Source organism: Littorina saxatilis, linkage group LG9 (genome assembly GCF_037325665.1).
Source record: "Littorina saxatilis isolate snail1 linkage group LG9, US_GU_Lsax_2.0, whole genome shotgun sequence".
Lineage (NCBI taxonomy): Eukaryota > Metazoa > Mollusca > Gastropoda > Littorinimorpha > Littorinidae > Littorina > Littorina saxatilis.
The window spans coordinates 31321974-31345879 of NC_090253.1; the positions used below are offsets into that span (position 1 = coordinate 31321974).

General features: G+C 43.8%; 2 protein-coding genes across 3 annotated transcripts; both read right to left on the bottom strand.

Moving 5' to 3' along the window:
* Window positions 1–1426: 1426 nt before the first annotated feature.
* On the bottom strand, window positions 1427–11840 carry LOC138975864 (tripartite motif-containing protein 3-like). The gene is made up of 2 exons (XM_070348632.1): window positions 11378–11840; window positions 1427–2675 (listed from the first exon to the last, which is right to left on the bottom strand). The coding sequence occupies exon 2, from the start codon at window positions 2650–2652 to the stop codon at window positions 1429–1431; it is 1224 nt and encodes a 407-aa protein (XP_070204733.1). The 5' UTR covers window positions 2653–2675; window positions 11378–11840; the 3' UTR covers window positions 1427–1428.
* A 263-nt stretch (window positions 11841–12103) lies between these two features.
* LOC138975865 (uncharacterized) lies at window positions 12104–22887 on the bottom strand. Of its 2 annotated transcripts, none has more exons than XM_070348634.1 (2): window positions 22758–22887; window positions 12104–15539 (listed from the first exon to the last, which is right to left on the bottom strand). In XM_070348634.1, exon 2 carries the CDS (start codon window positions 15038–15040, stop codon window positions 14525–14527), a length of 516 nt encoding a protein of 171 aa, XP_070204735.1. In that variant the 5' UTR covers window positions 15041–15539; window positions 22758–22887; the 3' UTR covers window positions 12104–14524. The 2 variants fall into 2 exon arrangements, with proteins under 2 accessions (XP_070204735.1, XP_070204734.1); XM_070348633.1 differs by lacking the exon at window positions 22758–22887 and adding an exon at window positions 22625–22695.
* Between the last annotated feature and the right edge of the window lie 1019 nt (window positions 22888–23906).

The following is a 23906-nucleotide window of genomic DNA, read 5'->3' on the forward strand; positions in this document are numbered from 1 at the left end:
CCACAGCGGTTCGTGTGAGATATACCTCATTGCAATTCTCTGAGCTTTCAATCCTGGTTTGATTTGAAAGTGGACAGCCAAAATGACCGTTTCGCTAGTTTAACATACCCCTTGCAGCTCAGTACGATTTACAAAAGATTCAACAAGTTTTCTGAATGGTACATGTACCATGTCAAAGTCCCTCATGTAAAATTGTTGCGTGCATGCAACCGATGCGGTCGAAAAATAGGTGTTGACAATGTTGGGTTTGGGAGAATAAAGAATAAAAAAAAAAGAAAGGTAGGTTGTTGGAACGTTTGTTATTGACAAAACGATACATTCACAGATATTTCGACCCAACGGTCTTTTAAGTGAACAGACAAACAAATATTCACACACACACACACACACACACACACACACACACACACACACACACACACACACACACACACAAAATTTGGATTTGGGAGAATAGATCTCTTCAATACTCCTTCTAAACGTTTAACACAATATTGTCGAAGAAAATTTGGGAGGAAAAAGAAATTTAACCTATGTATGAGTCTTCCCAGGAAGCTTGGATAATAGGTTTTCAACAAATATGTTTAAGTTGTGGTTCACACTTAATCTTTATTTGGAAATACGAACACCAATATTACTTTCAGAATTTTAGATCCTAACGTTGTCTCAGACACACTTCAACGTCACTTGTATAAATATCATGAAACAAAACATAGCTGGCTTCAAAGCACGGCACGTACACCCCAAGCGAAGCATATTGTACCTGAAACATTATACAGCTACCACAGGAATTCACAACCTACAGAAAACGGCACAGTTTTTCATAAAAAAAATAGAGTGCCAGATGGTGGTGGCAGTCACGACAAAATCGCAATTGTCTCTACTCTACTATGGACTCAATAACGGATCCACCTCGAGCAGGCAGAAAACATGCTTGTCAAGCGATGGGAGTGATGGTGAGGATGGCGCCCCCTCTACAGGCCACCCACAGGCGACCCTGAGTGGCTGTGTTGAGTGCTGTGGGTTGCACCAAGAGCGGACAGCCCGGGGCCAGGTAGTGCTCAAAGCCCATCTCCCTGCCCTGCACGCTCACCACGTGCAGACTGTCCGTGGCCTCGTCCGCCACCACCAGGCGCTCTTGGCCAGCCACCTTGTAGAAACACACGTCGGACGGGCGGCAGCGGGCTGTGGGGGGACTGTAGGTGGCCACGGCGGCTTGCTGACCACGACAGTACAAATGGACCTTACGCTGACCGTCGGGGGCTTGGGCCTCCTCCACCACAACGAACAGCTGCTCGCTGCTGTCCACGTCCAACGCGCTGTGGGCTCCCACCTGGATGCTGAACTCTGTTATGACTTCTGTTTTGAGTGGGTTCTCAGGTACCACTTTGGTTGTTTTGATGGTAGCTTTTCCAGACGAGTTGTTGTCTAACCTGAAAACAGTTTCTCTCTGTGACTTGTCATATGTGTACGGCATTCCTGTTGGTGTTGTAAACATTCCTTTCTCGCCACCCCTATACTTTTCCACGACCTCTTCCCCATTGCATTTGTTTGTGAATTTATATGTTTCCCCTTTTCATCAAACTTCTCACTGGGAGCATCCTCCTTCAGACCTCGCCGTGCAAACGACATCCACACATAACTACCGTCATCATAGGGACAGAGACTGAAGACCTCAATGTCTGGCTCCTCCCCACAGCGGAACTGCTCCACAACCTTCACTCCAGGAGCTGTCTCCTCTATCCACGCTGTCTCCACGCTGCCAAAGCAATCCTGGAGGTTCAGCATGACATCATCCTCCGTGACCTTAAAGCTGAGCACAGGCCGACCCACGGAGCTTCTCTCTGCTGACGTCAGCTTGCTGACAGCCTGAGGGCTGCCCCGCCCCTCTCTCATCTCCTTGGCAACCGTCAGCTGTTGACAGCCCTTCCCGGCGCTGACGGCCTCTTGCAGTCGTTGTTGCAGCTGACTTAGTTGCTGCAGCTTGTCCCGCTGGCAGTGCAGGTCGTTGGTGAGCCGAGTGTCCAGCTGAGTGGTGACTGTGTTGAGGGAGGCCAGCGAGTCATCACGGAACTTGTCCGCCATGGCCACCAGCGTGGCGTGTTTCCCCCTGATGGTGCTCTTCACTGCCGCCTTCTTGTCCTGCACGGCTTGCCGCTCTGCCTCGTCTGCCGTCACTCGCTCAGTCATGCGGGACACTGCCTCCTGCACACGGACCTCGTCTCGCTTCAGCTGAGCCTGGGCCTGGCTGGCCGCTTCACACACATCCTTGGTGTCGTGCTGCTTGTGTTTGGTCAGCACGCACTTGAGACACACCGCTACCTGGCAGTCCTGACAGTAAAGGTCCAGGTCTTGCTTGGGATGGGTCAGACACAGGGTTCCGTCTCGCGCTCTGTCCAGGTCGTCGGCGTGGAGGTAGTAGTTGTTCTGAAAGGCCGACACGCCGCCAACAGGGATGGTGACGTCACCACGACACTGGGGACACAGGAAGGAACCAGAACCACGGCGTGACGTCAGATCCTCAAGGCATTTTAAGCAGTAGGTGTGAGAGCATGGCAGTAACTTCGGGGAGGTTAATATCTCAAGGCAGAGGGAACAAGTTAGAGCTTCCCTCCTTTGTACAATAGGGTTTGGAGTTCCTCCTGTTGCCATGGTGATATGTTAGATCCCAAAATCTGAAATGAAGCACAACAGTTGACGTTAAGCCAGAATTAAAATAGATCTTACGCCCAATTGACGTATCCCAAAATTAAAAACAAGTTGCATAAAGCGAAATTACTACATTTAGTTAATCTGTAAAACTCACAGAATAAAATTAAGAGACTGCATTTTTTTTACCAAAACATTATGGCTTTGTTCACCATAAGCCAAACAAGCTCGGACACGTTCACGAAAAAAAGCGTGCAGAAAGTGACAAGCCAGTAAACCATTAGTTCATATTTAAACTTCCAAGCTGAAAGGCAATCCCATTGTCCGGGCTTCGTCGAAGATTGCTTGACCAAAATGTCAATCAATCTGATCAAAAAATAATGGTTGGACAAAAGCCGGATATGACATCACCAAAGACATTTATTTTTAAAAATGAGAAAAAATCCGGGGATATCATTTGCAGGAACTCAGATGTAAAGTTTCATGAAGATAGGTCAAGTAGTTTTCTCTGAAACGCTCTTCACTCACATATACACAGACAGACACACATAGACCACCACCCTCATCTCCATTTCCTGTCTATGTGAAAACATTTTGTCAACACTTGGCTAAATGTGAAAATAGACAGCAATGGTAAAACAACTGATGTAAACCCGGTATTAAAGCTATAAATCGTTGTTATTTTCCATTTTTCTCATTTATTCAGTGGTGATTATTGTGCAAAATCTGATAGTCTCATAGTCCATACATTATCTTATTAATAAGGGCTGAACGCTTCCTTTGTTTTTTATTCCTAACCTGAACATTCGGTGTACTTAGGGTATATGAAACATTCTCCTTTAATTCTTTTTTCTACAGGCTTAGACTAGAAGAAAATACATTTTTTCTGTGAACATAAATAGGGGATGGGGTAGTAAAAGGACCACAGTTCAACATTTAGCACATTAAACGATGTTCCCGCAGTGGGGCACTGCGGTTATGAAATTAAAGGCCCCTCCTGTTTTTGGAACCGCAGGAGCTTTCTAGTTTGCTGTTAGGTAGATTTTTGGTTCCTCTTTCCTGTCATGCTCTCTTTTTCTTCATGAATTCTTTTCTTTTTTCTGCCTTCTTGCTCATTCACCTGTATTTTTTCCAAAAATCTCTTCTCTTGCCGCTTGTCTCGCGATTCATGTATAGTTTAATCTGTTAGTGTTCTGATGTAAGTCCAGCAGTAGATAGGTTAAGCCTATTTTAACATACTGGAAACTGGTAATCTTCCAGTAGGTATTAATTTAGTTTTACTAAAGCCTGCTGGGACACAAGTAATGGGTTAGTGCATTTGTAAACAGGAATCGCTTGACAAGTGGCCCCCTTCATCCCCCCCCTTCCTCGTCCTGATATGGCTCTGCGTAGTCGGCTGGACGTTAAGCAACAAATAAACAAACAAACAAATTAAACGATGTTTTTTTCTTTCTGTAGTTAAACGGATATTAATCTTAATTTGATTGTGACAAAGTTGTAGAAATGTCTAATCCCTTTTGTCACGTTGATTTTTATGTTTGTTCGTGATTCAGTTTCATGCTTGACTTCTACTTTCAAAACTTGGTACAAAGATGTTGTGGGGGGGGGGGGGGGGGATATTTTCCAACCAACCAACAGAGCAGGTGTTTTTGTGTATAATTATGTTCATAAATTACCCTTCTTCAGGTGCGATCATTGAATTGTTGATTTGTTTAGATGTTTATAAATTTCACCAGTTGTGGTTTTGCTGGAAAAGCCAGATACCCCATTCTCAAGTTCAGTCGTTATTTTAATTAGCACGGTAAGCACTATTATTTTTTTATTCCTGGTCTCAGGTCTCCTTGAATTAACAAACAATTCACTCATTTTTTGTTTATAGCTTTTTAAAGGGGTAGACTCCAACCCAAAGAGACTTATTTTAACACTTTATTTTATGTGGATTTTCTTAATGCATTCTGAGGGAATTTATTTGCACTACAGTGTCGTCATGTTCCTGTTGCACTCGAGCTTCTCTTGGCTGCAGTATGAATTATTTCTAATATGCTGACTGTTAGCAAATAATAAAAGACATGTCGAGGAAATATATATTAGCATGCTGCTATCCATGTTCTCGACATGTCAGTAACCATTTGCTAACAGTCAGCATATCAGAAATAACTCTTAACCCTTTACTTTACTGGATGAAGGGGGTAGTTGTGACATGGTAACTGCACCTAAACTCTTTGTTTCCAGCTTTTCCACACTGAGGCGTTCCTTTTCACCCTGAGTCGTTCACCTCGGGATTTCACCCTGTTCCGTTCACCTTGGGGCGTTCACCTTGGGGGCTTCTTCACCTTGGGCTCTTCGCATTGGGCTTTGGTCGTCACGAAGACTGGATGAATGACCGGGCAAGACAGCACGTGGTGATCTGAGGGGGTCTTTTCTACGGCCGAGCTACGCTTCACAGAAAAGGAGGAGCGGCATGGCTACACCACAGTCCCATGCTCCGTGAAAAACACTGACACTGAGTTAAGTGCATCCATGCGGTAACACCCTCTCACCTGTCGTCTATCAGCGTTGTTTTCCCTTGTGATGAACGTGTAGCCGAGGCAACGTGAAGATATCTGAGCGAAATAGTATTGTAGATTTGCAACTAGGTACTTCCAGCTTTGCACGGTCAGCGTGCTATTTTAATTTGCAAACAGTGGCTGACTCTTATAGCCAGAGTCAGGTTTGGAAGACGCCGTCGTTATTATTTGATTCCAGTTGTGAGAAGGGAGGTGGCGAGTTTGCGTATAAACAGGCACTTGAAACTGTTTACTTTCGTTGGATTGATCTCTTTTGTATGACTGCGAGAGTGGATCGTGGTGTGGTTAGTCAGTTAGTAGTAATTGACCGTTCATAGTCATTCATTTGACCATGAAACGTGCCAGGGACCCTCTAAAATACTGCAGTGGGGGTCAATGGACCATCTAAGATTTAAAAGTGGGGGTCCCGGGACGCACTAGGATGGGCGTCCGTAGAGAGCCCTGAGCACGCAGCAAGAACCTTCTGTTGTGCTGCACCACCACTCTGGGACTCTCTTCCTTTCTCTGTCGGACACTGCACCTCTCTCAGCTCTTTCAAGCAACAGTTGAAAACTTTCTTTTTTACACAATACTACACCAACCCGGCCTAATGTATTTTCCATTCCATTTCTACACGTACTCCTCTCCCACAATGTTGGCACGATTGATGAAAGGGTTCGCTGGGTATGTGTGTATATATAGTGTGTTTAGCATTTAAGAATATTGTGTGAACAGTACACGTGGTGATTTGTGTCCGTATGGTTAATTATTTTATGTAGGTCGTACATTTAATTGTTCTATTTTGTATATGTTCTTTTCTAAAGGGCCTTGAAAATGTCTAGTTATTATTACATTATTATTACACACACACACACACACACACACACACACACACACACACACACACACACACACACACACACACACACATACTCACATACACACACACACACACACCGGCACACGATCAGGTAAAATCATACGATCAAACGAGACTGTCCAATACGCGTCAACCACTACAACGCTTCAGTTACTGTCACGGTTAACTGGGCAGCGGCTACATCAATCATACGGTCAAACGAGATACGGCCAACCGGACCCTAACCGTATTCGCACCAAAACTATAATCAAACATAATCACCCCATCATTAAAATGTATATCCTGTCGGCGAAATATTTAGCTTGTAGGTCATTAAGCATTCTCTCTTTCCTGGAGGCACATTTGGATTGGTTTCCGTCGCGGGCGGTTGCCTCGGCCAGGCGAGGGTGTCTGTATTGTTTCCAAGCTGGGCGTGCTAGGAAGCGGTCTAGAACCAACTGGCGACAGATGAACTGCTCTGGGTGGTAGCCAGGATCATCATCGGTTTGTTTCCGAGTGATGGGTGGGGTCGGAGAAAGTCAAGGGTGTTAAGAGCTTTCTCCGTTCTGTATTGAACAAGGTCAGCCATCTCCTGGTTAAGGGCCCTGCAGCTTTCTCCGTTCTGTATTGAACAAGGTCAGCCATCTCCTGTTTAAGCGCACTGCAGCTTTCAAACACGTGTGTGATGTGGCCAACTGCACCACATTGGCAGGTCACATGGTCCCAGTATATGCGGCTGCTGACTGTGCGTAAGCGACGCAGCAGCCTCATGGAGAGCTGAGGGGGAGTGGCAGGTGGTGACCTTTCCTTTTGAAGGGAAGGTAGACCCAGCCTTTCACCTCGCACTCGTTTGAGAGTGCTCTTTCTCGTTCTTCTTTTTTTCAGTTTGGTAAGCAGCTGTGAGGAGGAGAGCCGGATGTCAGGCACTGGCAAGTTTGACATAGCTGCTTCTCTTGCCGCCTTCCCGTGTAGGAAGGAAGCCACATGAAGGACAGCGCAGTCCCGTTTGTCATAATTTGGTGTGCAAGAAAGAGGATTTCGTTTTGCATCTATCCTCTGTTTTGGGTTTCTCCTGCAAGAGCTTGTAAGGAGGACTTTGAGTCAGTCAGTCAGGATGACGACCCCTAGAGGAGGGCTGGGCAAGTCATTGATCAGGGAGCAAGCCATGTAAATGGCAAAGAGCTCTGACTTTTAAAATTGTCATGTCCCTTTTAAAGGTCCTTGTCTACATTTTTATACAGAAATCGACATTTGACCATTAAAATGCTGAGTCTATTACCTACAAATATCAACAATACACCCCCCTTCGATCAGGAAGGACGAAGCCAGGGTAGCCGTTTGAAAATTCATGGTAGTATTCCAGCGTAGTAGGATATCCTGATTTGGAAAATGCCGAGGGCAAAACTCCTCTCAAATACCGTGCATTTCGTTCGTTTAAAAAAAATTTTGGACAGCGCTCCAATACCCAGTGTCAAACTGTGATTGCGTGGGTGTGGCTGTCAGCATAGTGACATGAATTTGATTTTTCGATATTTATAGGCAAAGCACATGGTCTCTGCACATGAAAAACAAAATATTTGAAGTGTTACTAACACTTCCCAAAAACAAGAGGCGAAGCCTTCAAGGCTCACGTAAGAAATCGACAAACAGTAACACAAACTCAATCACTCCGTCACACATACACACACAGTAAGCATAGGTGACACTGTGCAAGAAAGCGAGACACTAGATCTAGATCTGTCTGTCTGCATGTAGCCTACTTACAGGGACACGACTGCCAACTAGTCTCGGCCCGCTCAAAATAACAATGACCGAGACTTTCAGTAATTCCTTCGCGTGACGTCTAACCCTCTTACGTCATAATGTGACGTCTTCAAATGACGAAATGTTAAAGTTTCTACCACAGACATACACACGCACAAACAAACACACACACACACGCACACACGCACAAACGCACAGACAGACAAAGTTACGATCGCATAGGCTACACTTACGTGAGCCAATAAGATAAACATTTTACTCTTTTTTTTTCTAACTTTTTTCCTCATGGTTCATTCATCATCTGACATAACTTTTTAGCGAAATCTAACAATAACATTATTGAAAAAAATGTAGACGGCCACCTTTAATTCCTTCTTTGTCTGGTGAAGACTGGAAGCATGTTTTCTGTAAATATAGTGGGTAGGGGTAGTAGGAGGACCATAGCTCAAAATTTAGCACATTAAAGGGTATTCATTTTTTTCTGTGGTAAAAGGGATACCTAACTTTGATGTGACAAAGGTTTAGAAAAGTCATCATTTTTCCCCCGTTTAATCTTATGTTTGTTTGTGTTTCTTGCTTGACTTCCAGTTTCAAAAATTGGTACAAAGATGTTGTGTGGGTGTATTTTCCAACTAACCAGGAAAGTTTTTTGGTGTTTTATATTGTTCCTATTTCACTCTTCTTCAGATGCTATAATTGAGTTGTTGATTTGTTTAGATGCACACAATAGAATCTTATAAATTTCACCAGTAGTGGTTTTGGCGGAAAAGCCTAATACCGCATACTGAAGTTTCAGTCGTTATTTCGAACATAAGCATGTTGAGCCCTATTTCATTATTTTTATTTCTGGTCTCATGACTACTTGAGTTAACAGAAAAGTTTATTTAAAAAAATGGTAATCGCTTTTGCAAATGCAACCGTGTGCCGAAACACTACGATCACCTCGGGAAGCGAAGTGCAATCAAACAGGATTGAAAATGTTAGGGCTAATTTCTCAGCCCTATAAAAACTGTTATGCAAACCCGAAGGTTTCCATGAACATACAGACAATCGGAAACCACCAGACCCCATCACAAACAGAACTCTACAAACCACAGGTGTTGACTTTAAAGGCCAACAACTCGGGTGCAGAGTCTGCTGTGAAAGGAGCGGTAGCCTCCCCTGTCACAATCGCCCCCGTTTGAAATGAACTTCGTCCCGAAGTTCCGAACCGGGAGACCACTGTCCATCCCAAGTTCGCAGAATGGGAACAGCACGAAAATGTTCAGTGGTCATATTATGCCATTACCTGAACATATCATGCCGAGTCCCATCCTGCTCGCAGCGCCAGATGTAACCGAGTGCCGAAACACCACGATCACCTCGGGAAGCGAAGTGCAATCAAACAGGTTTGAAAATATTAGGGCTAATTTCTTAGCCCTATAAATACTGTTATGCAAACCCGAAGGTTTCCATGAACATACAGACAATCGGAAACCACCAGACCCCATCACAAACAGAACTCTACAAACCACAGGTGTTGACTTTAAAGGCCAACAACCCGGGTGCAGAATCTGCTGTGAAAGGAGCGGTAGCCTCCCCTGTCACACAAAGGATCGACTTCAGCCTAAAGAAACTTAATGAACACTTTATTTTATGCGGATTTTATTCTTAAGTTTTGAGTGAATTTATTTACACTAGTGTCTTCGTGTGGACTGGAGGTAATGAGGTGTCGAGGTGTGCGCTTCCTGTCCTAACTGAGAACCTCAATCAATCAATCAATATGATGCTTATATCGCGCGTATTCCGTGGGTACTAGTGTCTTCTAAGCGCAGGGATTTATTTATTTTTAAAAAAATTGTATGCAATTTATATCGCGCACATATTCAAGGCGCAGGGATTTATTTATGCCGTGTGAGATGGAATTGTTTTACACAGTACATCACGCATTCACATCGGCCAGCAGATCACAGCCATTTCGGCGCATATCCTACTTTTCACGGCCTATTATTCCAAGTCACACGGGTATTTTGGTGGACATTTTTATCTATGCCTATACAATTTTGCCAGAAAAGACCCTTTTGTCAATCGTGGGATCTTTAACGTGCACACCCCAATGTAGTGTACACGAAGGGACCTCGGTGTTTCGTCTCATCCGAAAGACTAGCACTTGAACCCACCACCTAGGTTAGGAAAGGGGGGAGAAAATTGCTGACGCCCTGACCCAGGGTCGAACTCGCAACCTCTCGCTTCCGAGCGCAAGTGCGTTACCACTCGGCCACCCAGAACCTTCCCCCAACGACTTATTTGTTCGGATCAGTCTATTTTTGGTTCACTCGCAACATACACTTTTCTTCGAAGAAGAAGCTAACTTACAGTACCAGCAGCATCAGAAATCACAACGGAAGAAAATACTTTCAACCCGAGAAATAGAACAGAAAAGATAATCAAAGTTAAAGAAATAGTAAGTCGCAGAAATACCTGAGAGAAAACATACTGCGACCGTACTAGAGACATCCCCTTGTATTGGCACAATAAAGTAATGAGATAATGAACCTTTTTTGTGCATCTTTGGTGTAAACAGTATTTTATTCATAAACACACACATGATAATATAACAACAAGTTTGCAAAGGAGCACAACAAGTTTAAAACTGTGTGCATCGATATCTTTACAGTTCGTTTTTAATTTCGATCAGTACTCGGAGTAAGGAGAGGAAATGGGAGTGGGGGGGGGGGGGGTAGTAGAACGAAAATTGGTCCTGAAAAAAGAAGTTGTAGCTTCATGTTTTCCCCTCGCACTGAGCAGATGCCTCAAGAACAGAAATGAGAGAAAAGTGACTATGCTGTAGAATTTGATAATGACAAGAAGCTGTGCTACTTTATTGGCAAAAGCGACTTGTGATATCTACAATGTACGTGATCCCTCAGGGACAAAACTGCACACAAGAACAGGAACAGGAACTGCACACAGGGAATGGTTGAACGAGCGTTTAGTTATTGTGAAACAAGACTTATTTTAAGAAAATAAACGATACAAATGTGGCGACGAATTTGGTAGTGAGTTCTCATCATGTCTTTCGTGTAACCTTTTCAGGCTCTCGTCTATAACGTTTACCGCCAATTGTCGGATTGTCGTTACACCGGAAATAAGCAAGTTCGCCTAACGAAACTCACTTTTATGAAATGATTACTGATAATTATGTCGTTGCCTTCGTATAAATTGATGAATTATGCACCGTTTTGATTTGTTACGATTCTGGACTTGTCACAATATGTTTTGGTTCGATTGATTTTGGGTGCACCATCGGTTGAACGGCTGTCACATGACCTCCATGAAAGAAATCTTCAATCCGAAAAGTATAGAAGATGGCCCAGTCAGACTTGTTCTCTTTACTGGCAGGCGGCTTACAATTAATAGTGTTTGAGTTTTCATATTAGTCCATTTAGTCTGCAGCTAGCAAATATCACTGCTGAGCCTTTGTTCGTCTTTTCAAAGCAACAATCGAAAGGTTGACGCAAGTAACATTAGATTATTAGGGCACCAGCTGCAATGATGCATTACAAAACAAGACACCTACCTGCAAGTGTCCTTAATTGAAGAATCGGTGCAAAGCCAGGTAGGTAGGAAAGGTCTTTGTCACAGAAGTGACTTTTCTATCGTCGGTTGTTGTGGTGGCGTTTGGGGTGTGTGCTTGTTAGAATGCTGCATAATTATCACGCTGACTAATCGATTTGAGGCATTGTTATGCGGGTGAATTAAAGTCATTCTCCCATTTTGTAAGTAACATATGGTGCTTATCTTTGTATATTGATTGAACCGCGTCGCACACATTATATAAGTTCCTATGTCGTGCAGTTACGAATGAGATCGATTGGAGCATCCGTCTGTGCACAGATTGTGTCCAGGTGTTGTCGAGTGCATGACGCAATGCCATGTTACTTTGCTTATTATTTGTTGACCAAATTCCTTCTTTGCCGAATAAAGTCAAATTGTACAGTTGTTTCAAATCATACTATTTAATTATAAGGCCTTGCGTAAAAAGCGGAAATGCTGAAAGATAACTGGGTGCTTTTCTGTTAGGTAAGAGAAGTAACAAGCGGAAAACTGCGAATTGTGTATCCCTGTGGCTCCAAATAAAAGAGAGGGGTCGGGAAACAGAAAAGACGTTGAAAAAGAGGGGTAAAGTGAAAACACGAGAAAAATTAAACACACACACACACACACACACACACACACACACACACACACACACACACACACACACACACACACACAGATTTGCAGAAATTATATATGTGAGACATTTTAAACGGATCATTTATTACAATTTCAGTAACTAAATCAATTATTATCATATTTTAAACATAAATTTGTTTGCCGGTCTTTTGCAAAGCCTTTTCGATAACTTAATTAACTTACCACGCAAGCACATGTCAAGTGCGCATAGAAAAGATCCTATAATCCATGTCAGAGGTCGGTGGTTTATAGAAACACGAAAATACCCTAGCATGCTTCCCCCGAAAGCGGCGGCGTATGGCTGCCTAAATGACAGGGTAAAAACAGTCATACACGAAAAGCCCACCCGTGCAAAACTAAACAAGAATGTACGTGAGAGTTGCAGCCCATGAATGCAGAAAAAAGAGAAGTTATTTTCCACTGCTCACGATGCCCAAGTCACCGAGACAAACTTTATCTTCGAAATTTGTTTTTGTTTTCTCAATAAGAATTTTGATAACGCGTGACACTTTATATCTTATTGTGCACGTGGCATATTTTGGGACGCTGGTATCACTTTTCATGTCAGAAATGTCAATGTCGGAAGAGAGGTTCCAAAAGACGCGTCTACAATTTAGACAGTCCGACGAGTCCCACACGAAGTTTGAGGCTCCCATGCAATTACAGAATGAAGGATAAACAGTATTCTACGTGGCTTGCTGTGTGTGATACCAGGCTTACAATTACAATCACGTGCTTTTTTTCAAATATAGAAAAGTAAGCTTCATTTTCTAAAGGCAACAGCTGTAAATCTGATATCACACAACGAGCCATGTAGTATTCTCTATGAATCATTATTTCTTGAAACTCCATGCAAATGTTGTAACGACTTGCAGCATATGTGCGCACGTGCTGTTTTACGGAATACTCATCAATACTGATCGAATATCTATCATTTAACCAAAGTTTGCGGTTAATTGCTCTACATTCATTCAAACATTTCAAGGTCACTAGTTAGACTAACTCAATGCAAATGTACATCAGGATCGGCAGACGAGTCAGTCCAATTATAATAATGTACGTCACTTTTTTTACAGTCTTATTCTGATTATGATAGTGTACATGAAATGCCGTTGGTTAACTCCAACTCTAACGTTAAGATTTACTGACAAGGAAATATCACCACTGAGCGATGTGGGTGACTGTCTCATACTTTCTTACCAGTAAGGTACCCACGCCGTATTTAAAATCAGCTTGATATATTTTTCCCGTATGAAATAATATTCCATGCCGTTAAATCGGAGAAGACGCAAAAAGCATACTATCACTTTGAACCACAAATACACGATTATAAATATAGCATGTGTTCCATTTTGATCCGAAGTATCATTCTTGACAACAATGGTCACGTAGCTGTCTAATAATCTTTTTAATTTTTTGAAATAACGTGTAAGCAGCGATGTCTCAATACAGTTACAATGGGTTCTTATGGGGACAATGTTTTCAAATGTCAATCAAGACAGAATTACAGCATCAATAAGCCTGCCTAAGTGTCCCTCCACGTTTACTCTAGAATCTAGAAGAAACTGGTCTGCCGAAAAAAGGCCTCCAACCTTGAAATGAAGCAATATACTCTAGAAATAAATTTCCGGTAGAATCGCATTGCTACTGTGAAATAAATGTTCCGGCTTCCGAATTTTCACAAGCGTGTAATCCTATGTGTCCGCATATATTAACCAACAACAGTCATGCCGGCAGTCCACAGATGTTCCTTCAAGCGATGGGAGTGATGGCGAGGATGGCGCCCCCTCTACAGGCCACCCACAGGCGACCCTGAGTGTCTGTGTTGAGTGCTGTGGGTTGCACCAAGAGCGGACAGCCCGGGGCCAGGTAGCGTTCAAAGCGCATCTCCCCGCCCTGCACGCTCACCACGTGCAGACTGTCCGTGGCCTCGTCCGCCACCACCAGGCGCTCTTGGCCAGCCACCTTGTAGAAACACACGTCGGACGGGCGGCAGCGGGCTGTGGGGGGACTGTAGGTGGCCACGGCGGCTTGGTGACCACGATGGTACAAATGGACCTTACGCTGACCGTCGGGGGCTTGGGCCTCCTCCACCACAACGAACAGCTGCTCGCTGCTGTCCACGTCCAACGCGCGGTGGGCTCCCACATGGATGATGAACTCCGTTTTTCGTTCTGTTTTAAATGGGTCTTCTGATGTTACTCTCTCTATTTTGATGTCAGCCTTTCCTGACGAGTTGTTGTTTACTCTAAAAATAGCTTCTCTCTGTGATTTGTTATAAGTGTACAACCATCCTGTTGCCGGTGATGTGAGCATTCCTTTCCCACCAACCCTACTTTTCCACGAAGTCTTACCAGTTGCATCTTTGTGTGTGTTTACATGTTTCCCCTTCTCGTCAAACTTCTCACTGGGAGCATCCTCCTTCAGACCTCGCCGTGCAAACGACATCCACACTGTACCGTCATCATAGGGACAGAGACTGAAGACCTCAATATCTGGCTCCTCCCCACCAGCGGAACTGCTCCACGACCTTCACTTCAGGCGCTGTCTTCTCCATCCACGCTGTCTCCACGCTGCCAAAGAAACCCTGGACGTTCTGCGTGACGTCATCCTCTGTGAACTTACAGCTCAGTACAGGCCGACCTACGGAGCTTCTCTCTACTGACGTCAGCTTGCTGACAGCCTGAGGGCTGCCCCGCCCCTCTCTCATCTCCTTGGCAACCGTCAGCAGTTGACAGCCCTTCCCGCCGCTGACGGACTCTTGCAGTCGTTGTTGCAGTTGACTTAGTTGCCGCAGGTTGTCCCGCTGGCAGTGCAGGTCGTTGGTGAGCCGAGTGTCCAGCTGAGTGGTGACTGTGTTGAGGGAGGCCAGCGAGTCATCACGGAACTTGTCCGCCATGGCCACCAGCGTGGCGTGTTTCCTCCTGATGGCGCTCTCCACTGCCGCCTTCTCGTCCTGCACGGTTTGCCGCTCTGCCTCGTCTGCCGTCACTCGCTTTATCATGAGGGACACTGCCTCCTGCACACGGACCTCGTCTCGCTTCAGCTGAGCCTGGACCTGGCTGGCCGCTTCACACACATCCGTGGTGTCGTGCTGCTTGTGTTTGGTCAGCACGCACTTGAGACACACCGCGACCTGGCAGTCCTGACAGTAAAGGTCCAGGTCTTGCTTGGGATGGGTCAGACACAGGGTTCCGTCTCGCGCTCTGTCCAGGTCCTCGGCGTGGAGGTAGTAGTTGTTCTGAAAGGCCTACACTCCGCCAGGAGGGATGGTGACGTTATGACGACACTGGGGACACAGGAAGGAAGACGAGGAAGTGCGTGACGTCAGATCTTCAAGACATTTCAGACAATAAGAATGAGAGCACGGAAGTAACTTCGGGGAGGTGAAGATTTCAAGGCACAAAGAACACGTAAGGGATTCTTTTCTTTCCTCGCTGGTTCTTGGAGTGGGTGGTGCTCCCGTTGCCATGGTTTCGCACAACTCGTTCCGAAACAGCGACCTGAAATAGAACCATGATTTTAACTCAGTGAATGCTGAATCCGGCAATGTCCATTCTGCAAATATGTTTGTGTGTAGGTGTGTGTGTGTGTGTGTGTGTGTGTGTGTGTGTGTGTGTGTGTGTGTGTGTGTGTGTGTGTGTTTGGTATTAGTGTGTGTGTGTTTGTCAGTGAGTGTGTGTGTTTGTGTGTGTGTGTGTGTGTGTGTGTGTAAAATTGCTTCTCGTTTACCCGCAAAGATCTTCTCCTGCACGTTTCATAAAATTATAAAGGGACACTGTTCAAGTAGAGAAGTACCTCTTCTGCCCGTAACACTAGAACAATGTTGATGATCATAAGCAAACGATCATACTGTAAAGTATAGATGTTTGAACCGGCACGGTTGGCCTAGTGGTAAGGCGTCCGCCCCGTGATCGGGAGGTCGTGGGTTCGAACCCCGGCCGGGTCATACCTAAGACTTTTAAATTGGCAATCTAGTGGCTGCTCCGCCTGGCGTCTGGCATTATGGGGTTAGTGCTAGGACTGGTTGGTCCGGTGTCAGAATAATGTGACTGGGTGAGACATGAAGCCTGTGCTGCGACTTCTGTCTTGTGTGGCGCACGTTATATGTCAAAGCAGCACTGCCCTGATATGGCCCTTCGTGGTCGGCTGGGCGTTAAGCAAACAAACAAACAAAATAGATGTTTGAATGACGTGCCTTTTCTTTACTAAGTGATTAAACATTAGAAAGCCTTTTACCGGACAATCGATCACTAGTTTAACTTGTGACCTAGAGAGAGAGAGAGAGAGAGAGAAAGAGAGAGAGAACAAGAAACAAATCTTGAACAGGTTGATAAAATCTGACACTTGGAGTAAACTGATAATTAATTAGGTTGCACATGACGACAATTATCTAGGACCAGAGTCACAGCACGCGCCTATGTTTGGACTTAACATTCACCCACACTGTGAATAGTATGGTCTTGCGTCGAACGACACACTTTATTCCGTCGGTGTATCCAGTCCCACTTTGCGTAAAGCTTTGACGGTGAAGGTTGGTGGTATTGCCTATGTGTTGAAGTGAAGCTAAAGCAGCATGACAACACACACTCTGTGTGTGTGTGTGTGTGTGTGTGTGTGTGTGTGTGTGTGTGTGTGTGTGTGTGTGTGTGATTACACAATTAAAATTACGAAGAGAGAGAGAGAGAGAGAGAGAGAGAGAGAGAGAGAATTGAATTGAATTGAATTGAACTTTATTTTACAAGGATTAAGATTTAAAGGCACAGTAAGCCTCCCGTAAACCATCAAAGATACTGTCAGGCTTTTACACACAGTACAAACACCCTTTCATTTAAACACTCACCGCTTGAGAACATCCTAGGTGCCCTCCGTAAAGAGCGAGCAATTTTCAAAGAATTTATTTTTGCGTGGTTTATCTTACCACTGAGCCATCGTGAACCCGTGTGATCCAGTTTCCCTTTTTCACAATGTAGTCATCAGTTTGTAATTTAAATGCGATTCGATGTGAGCTTATCTGCAATAGCACTTTATTATGTACCTCTGACTATGCACGAAACAAACGGCTGTGGTTCACAAGAACTCTAGCGATGGCTTTTGACTGTTCAGAGGAACTGGCGATATGCATAAACCGTCGTCTGCTACAAAAACCACGACCTTGCGTGACCCTGCTTCCGTGCTTTTTTTTTCAAACTTTCAAAACTTCGAATTGTACTGATCTTGTCTTGATGAAAAAAGAATTCTTTTATGATTTAAGAATGTTTGTGTAACAAGCTGTCAATTTATCATTTAGATTTTAAAAGTTAGGTCCAGCGCCAAAACGCACCACGGTCCGATTGTCTCTGAGCAATCGGCACAAAATTAATTGCTCGCGCTTTACGTAGGGCACCTAGGATGTTCCCGTTTGGTGAGCGTTCAAATGGAAGGGTGTTTGTACTGTGTGTCAAAGCCTGACAGTATCTGTGATGGTTTACGGGAGGCTTACTGTGCCAGGGTTCCACATCACGTAAAATTGGAGGTATTATACCCTCTGACCCCCCAAATCACGTACGAGACGCTCTTTGAAAGGGTGTCGGTAAGTAACAATTATTTTGCCAAGAGGTATAATAACGTACGACTTGAAAGGCAAAAGGGTATGACTTTGATCGTTTTACAAACGGTACGACTGGTTATGCGACGCTTGGGTTTCTTTTGGTTTATTTTCGCGGGAGACTAATTTCGGAAAGCTTCACCGGCGATCTCGACACGTGTTTACTGTCTCCAGGAAGTTGGCGCTGTCAGTGTGACTAGAGTTACTTCCCCATCGCTATTTTCGGTTCTGTTGGTTCCGCGAAGACCGCGAGCGCAAGTTTGCAGACGATCAGTTTTGTCACTGACTTTGTGTTTGAAAATGCCACGACCAAGAAAGCCTGCTGCAGTTGATCCAAAACAACGAACTTTGACGTTTGCGATACCTGATTTTAGCATGCTTGGTGAAATTCTCTTGACCATATTCCAATCACTTCTGTACCCTGTGAGACTGAGAGGCTTTAGTCAACAGAACCGGGGGAAGTCAAAGCTAAGGAACCGACTCTCAGTGGAGAGACTGGCCAACAAAATGATGATTAAACACGTAGGCACTGACCTAAAGCGTGACATCACTGGAAGGGCATTGCAAGTGCACGGAGCCATGAGGAAAAGGAAATCTGTTGACAGTGCGGTTGTGACTTGCAAAGCAAAACACCAAGACTTCACCCAAAGACATGAGTTACAGAGTAATATTAGAGCCATACAGTTGCAACGGGGTCATGCCAATACGTCCCAGTACCATTGTGTCCCAGTACCATTGCGTCCCCCCAAAATGCCGTCTCATTGCGTCCCATTAAGCAATCCCATTGGGTCCCAATACCATTGGGTCCCAGTGCCATTGCGTCCCGTACCATTGCGTCCCAACAAAATTGCGTGTCGATAGGTCCCAAGAAAATTGCATCTCGATACGTCCCATAAAGGAATCCCATTACGTCCCCGTACCATTACGTCCCAACACAATTGTTACTTGAGCAATGCTTGAACGCTGCGGTGGGCAGTGTGTGTGGGTGTGTGTGTGTGTGTGTGTGGGGGGTGAATGGGGAGGTGAGGTGAGCACAGTGAGGTGTGGGCCGCGGAAGGGGGGGACCCGCGGAAGGGGGGATGGGGTACGTGATCATCATGGTCAGACTAGGGGAGAGAAGGGATGGGTGGGTGTGAGCAGTGATTAAGGATGGAGAAGAGATAAATAAATAAATATATAAATATACATACACACAATCTGTTAAACACATTGATTTGTGAGATATTTCGTTGGTCAGACAATTTTCATTCTTTCCGCAATACCTTTAACAGATCACCCTTTTGAATGATTTTTTTCTCGGGGAATTGAAGGATATTGAAAGATATTGCACTTGCTTGCTATTGAACATGACATGCTTACTAAAAGTTGTGTTTCGTTCTGAAGCTAAATACAGCAGTCTTCAATATAAGTGAAGAAGGATTGTTTCTTCTTTCAACTGAAATCTCGGGACGAAAGTCTGAAGATCAATAAGATATGTAAGCGAAGAAAATTTCAAGCATGTCACGATAACGATTGTTTTCTTTACGTTAAATAGTTGAAAAGGATTAATGCCCATCACAATGTTGCAACAATAATGAATGTTTTAATGACCTTAATAATTTGAAAAAGATTAATGTCAATCACAAATTTTGTGATAATAATGAATGTTAAGTTTATTGTTCTATATTCTTATCTTTCTTTATTTGGTGTTCAACGTCGTTTTCAACCACGAAGGCTATATCGCGACGGGGGAAGGGGGGAGATGGGATAGAGCCACTTGTCAATTGTTTCTTGTTCACAAAAGCACCAATCAAAAATTTGCTCCAGGGGCCTGCAACGTAGTACAATACATTACCCTACTGGGAGAATGCAAGTTTCCAGTACAAAGGACCCAACACTTCCTACACACTGCTTGACCAAAATCCTTACAAACATTGACCATATTCTACACAACAAGGGCAAAAGGAGAAACAGAATCCGTTAGTCGCCTCCCACGACATGCTGGGGAGCATCGGGCAAATTCTTTCTCGTCCCAACCAATATGGGACTCCCCCTAACCCGCGGGGGGTCTATATTCTTATGCACCCCGGAAGACTAAGAACGAATTGAGTCAAATCTGATGTGACGAGACTGATCTATTGAGTTGAGATGTTTAGCTAAAAACTTGTCATGAGGTGGTTGAGGGGCTGGTGCCGGCAATGCCTCCAGACAAATTCCTGACCCCTCAACGTGCTGGCCGCATGATCCGACCCAGAAGACAAACAGCAGACTACGTTGGTAGCAACCCCATAGACAATTACATAAAAAACAACAACAGGTGTACCACGCTGCAACACTGAACAATACAAACAGTCGTTCTTCCCACGATCCACAATAGAGTGGAATCACCTGGACAACACAGTTGTCCACTCAGCCTCTACTGAGGCATTCAAGGCGGCGCTGACTACCAGCCGCCGATAAACGACGACGCTGCGCACACCCACCCGTCGCGCCAAAGCCAGCAATCTGGATGCTAGCGACGTAACCCACAGATACAGATAACTGGCCAATTCCTATAAGATGTCTGATTCATTCATTTCATGTAAGTTTGATATTGGATACGTTTTGAGTGCTTTAAAGTGGTGAAATAAATTTATTTTCATGCAAATTGAAAACATATTATCGCTTTTGCTTCTTGTGTCATCTGGAACCTATCGATACATTTTTTTGGTCAATGTCCGTCCACATGTTTGTCCGACATCACCGGTACACATCTTTTTATTTTATTTTTATTTGTGAAATACTGCTATGTAGCGACACGTTTTGTAATAAAAGTGCGTTTTGTAATAAATGTATTACAAATCGTGTTGAACGCGATTTGTAATAAAAATTGTGTCATCCGAACACGATTTGTAATATGTTTTTTACAAAACGCACTTTTATTACAAAACGTGTCGCTACACTGCCACAGTAACATCTCAGAAATTAAATTCACTAGTATTGGGACCTAATGGTACGGGGACGCAATGGCACGTAATTGTATTGGGACCTAATGGTACTAGGACGCAATGGTACTGGGACCCAATGGTATTGGGACGCAATGGTACTGGGACGCAATGGTACTGGGACGTAATGGTACTGGGACGTAATGGTACTGGGACGTAATGGTATTGGGACGTATTGACATGTAGCCGTTGCAACGCCCTTTCAATTATGCCACGCTTTAGTGTGTTGGAACTTAGATTGAACTGTTGTTGTGGAGAGACACAGTCACAAGTGTGTTGCAGATGTGAATTTCAACAGGCACTTGATAGGTGTGTTGTTAATTTGTAACCAACAACTGAACAGGCAAATAATTTCAAACTTATTGATACTCATAATAATGTTCTTGTTGTTGTGGAACTGAACTGACTTTTCATAGCATTACCCTGAATTTGTGGGGGAAAAAACTGTGTGGCACTGCACTGTTGAACTCATAATTGTCAGTTGGTGGCTGGGTTCTGGGTTATTAATAAAAGTTTACTGTTCAGAATTTCAAGCCAGTTTACTTGTTCATTTTGTGAAAGCTCTCAGCCTCTGACTAGTGTTTTGAAACCACGGTAATTGCTGTAAATGTGTAAGTGTTATCCCCGAGTACGCAGTACTAGGGTCCAGCAGACTTTAATTGTGTGTCTGTGTGTGTATCTGTAACAGCTTATTGCTGGGAAACTACTGGGCGCAGTTCGTTCAAAAGTTGATACACTAACTTGATAATAGGTCCGATTGATCGTATTAAAACTTCATAATGTTACCTGGGACCTAAATGTGAAATAAATCACAAAAGCCACTCTTAACGGTGGGAGTTTTTGCGGTGGGAGGCTGGTCGCTTTGCGAACAGCCTGAACTAAAGGGGAGACTTGAACGGCGAACACGTCACGCAGTGACGAGAAAAGCATGATTTGCAAGCCAGACAACGGGTGGGGAAATGGTCTCGGCAAAGAAATTACAATGCAGGGTTTGGTCTCGGTGAAAGAGAGACAGAGAGCACAAGAGAGTCTATGGCCAAAATGATCCGGGTTCGATTCCCGGCATGGGCGGTCTATTTTTTTTTTTTTTAATTCTTGTTTACTATTGTTTATTATGAACGTTTTAATGTTTAATTTTACTCTAATAGTTTTTTTAATTGTGTAAAATAATAAATAACTTTTTTTTTAAATCCACGTGCACAAGACAAAAACTTTCATTCTGGGGGAGCGAGCCAGTCTGAAGAGTACTCGGGTCCAGCGCCAGCGTTTTTTATTCACTTATTGTAATGCTACAAGCAAGAATTTACACATATGACATTTCCCAATGGTCATAAATTATTTCCTTTATTCAAAGCACTCTCAAATTGACAATGCAATTTGCACACATTGACATCATGCACATGCAAGAACCTGGTAAAACAGCAAAGCAATACACCGAGTCGCCGACAACATGCCATACCCTTTGATCAATCAGGAAAGGGTATGAAAACCCTTTACGGTTTTGGTGAAAGGGTATGAATACCCTTGACCTCAGAGCCTGTGTGGAACCCTGCTGTGCCTTTAAGGCTTCGCCTTTTCTTACAATCTGTCCTCGGAGAGGAAAAGAGAGAGAGAGAGAGAGAGAGAGAGAGAGAGAGAGAGAGAGAGAGAGAGAGAGAGAGAGAGAGAGAGAGAGAGAGATCAAATCAAATCAAATCAAATTTTATTTTACGAGGGTTGTGGCATAAGCAATATAAACGAGCTTCTTTTCAACCAGCCCTCGCCCAGAGAGGGACTATTCTAATCTTGAATACATATATATATGTACGTAAAACAATTACAAAAGATAAGCATGACAGTAAAAAAAATTTTTTTTTTTTTAAATTAAATTTTTTTTTTTTTTAAAAAGGCAGAGAGAGAGAGAGAGAGAGAGAGAGAGAGAGAGAGAGAGAGAGAGAGAGAGAGAGAGAGAGAGAGAGAAAGAGAGAGAGAGAGCAGTCATTTAACAATAAAACGAGCCAAGCAAACGCAGGCGGTGGCCTCAAAAAACGCAACTAACCTGACTCTTTCCCCAGTACACAAAACCTCACACAAGCACACATTGAGTCACACTCAATATGACAAAAACATCAACTAAAACAACAGTCAATGAACTCAAACGTCAATAAAAGGCAAAATATATTGATCATTACCTTTCAAGAAATATATTCACGAGAAAACCCGCTGTATACCGTCGAAGTAAACACGCAGGATGTGTATCCAGAGCTAACCGAAAGCAGAATGACTAGACTTTTCGTCTAAACTTATTGCACAAGATTTTTATTTCCGTTTTTCGGAAACGACCTCTGCACGCCGGAGAATCGCCGGAAACAAACAACGGCGCGTACTCGCTTCGCGCAGCGACAGATCTTGCAGCGGAGCCTTGATTTGAGGTAAATCGAACGCTTATCTGACTGGTTCTTGTTTATACGAGTGCATAAGACCTTAGACTTGTACAACAAAGGTACCAAGGAGTTGATTAATGCAGAATTTCTTTTGTATGGTTAATTGAACGCTGATTTTTGTCTTCCCGCGGTAAACTTTTGACTTTAAATGCTTGCTTCTTCACACTGAATCCTTTTGAGTGAAAAATGTAACTGCCATAACAAACTTGAATATGTTCTCTCTGAAGCTACTAATTTCTGTTGTTGAGAATGGAGGAAATGTTTAGTAGAATCGATTTAGAAGATCAGATGTTCACTTTTTCAAACAACGGTGCCGCTACGTGGAGACGAAAGCATGGCAACGGTGCTGATTTGGTATGGACAACAGTGCTGAGTCGCTTACCAGGAAGACTGTTGTTGATTTAGTCATAAAAACAGCGTTGTATTGAGTAACTAGGGTATTTCATTGTTCAATAGTATACAGAAATGTGGATTGAGTTTGATTTCAGATGGATGTTGAGATTTCCGGAGAGTGGGTGGACAGTTTTGTTGAGGTCGAAACAACATCAAAGCAGATCTTAATCTGGGTTTTGTTCTGTGCAATAGCCGCTTTCAGTGTATCTTCACGAACACCAGGGCGCACTTGTTTCTGTTGTGTGAGGGAAGAACTTTGAAGGCATTTTGCTGATGGAACAGCAAAGTTGATGTTTGCTTCAAGCGGATTGTACCGACCTCTTTCTGCACACCCTTTAAATAAGCTGTCCTGCATTTTTTGGTCCTCCCATGAACCTCAGAAAACGTCCATGAAACAGACGAAAACCAGTCATCCAAAATCACTTGACTTCATTGCTGTATCTCATTTCGATTGTACTTTGTGTTCCAAAAAATCTGACCACATCGAGAAATAACTAAAAGCAA

Coding starts and splice junctions, on each gene's coding strand:
- LOC138975864 (XM_070348632.1), bottom strand. CDS start 2,652: ATGGCAACAGGAGGAACTCCAAACCCTATTGTACAAAGGAGGGAAGCT.
- LOC138975865 (XM_070348634.1), bottom strand. CDS start 15,040: ATGATAAAGCGAGTGACGGCAGACGAGGCAGAGCGGCAAACCGTGCAG.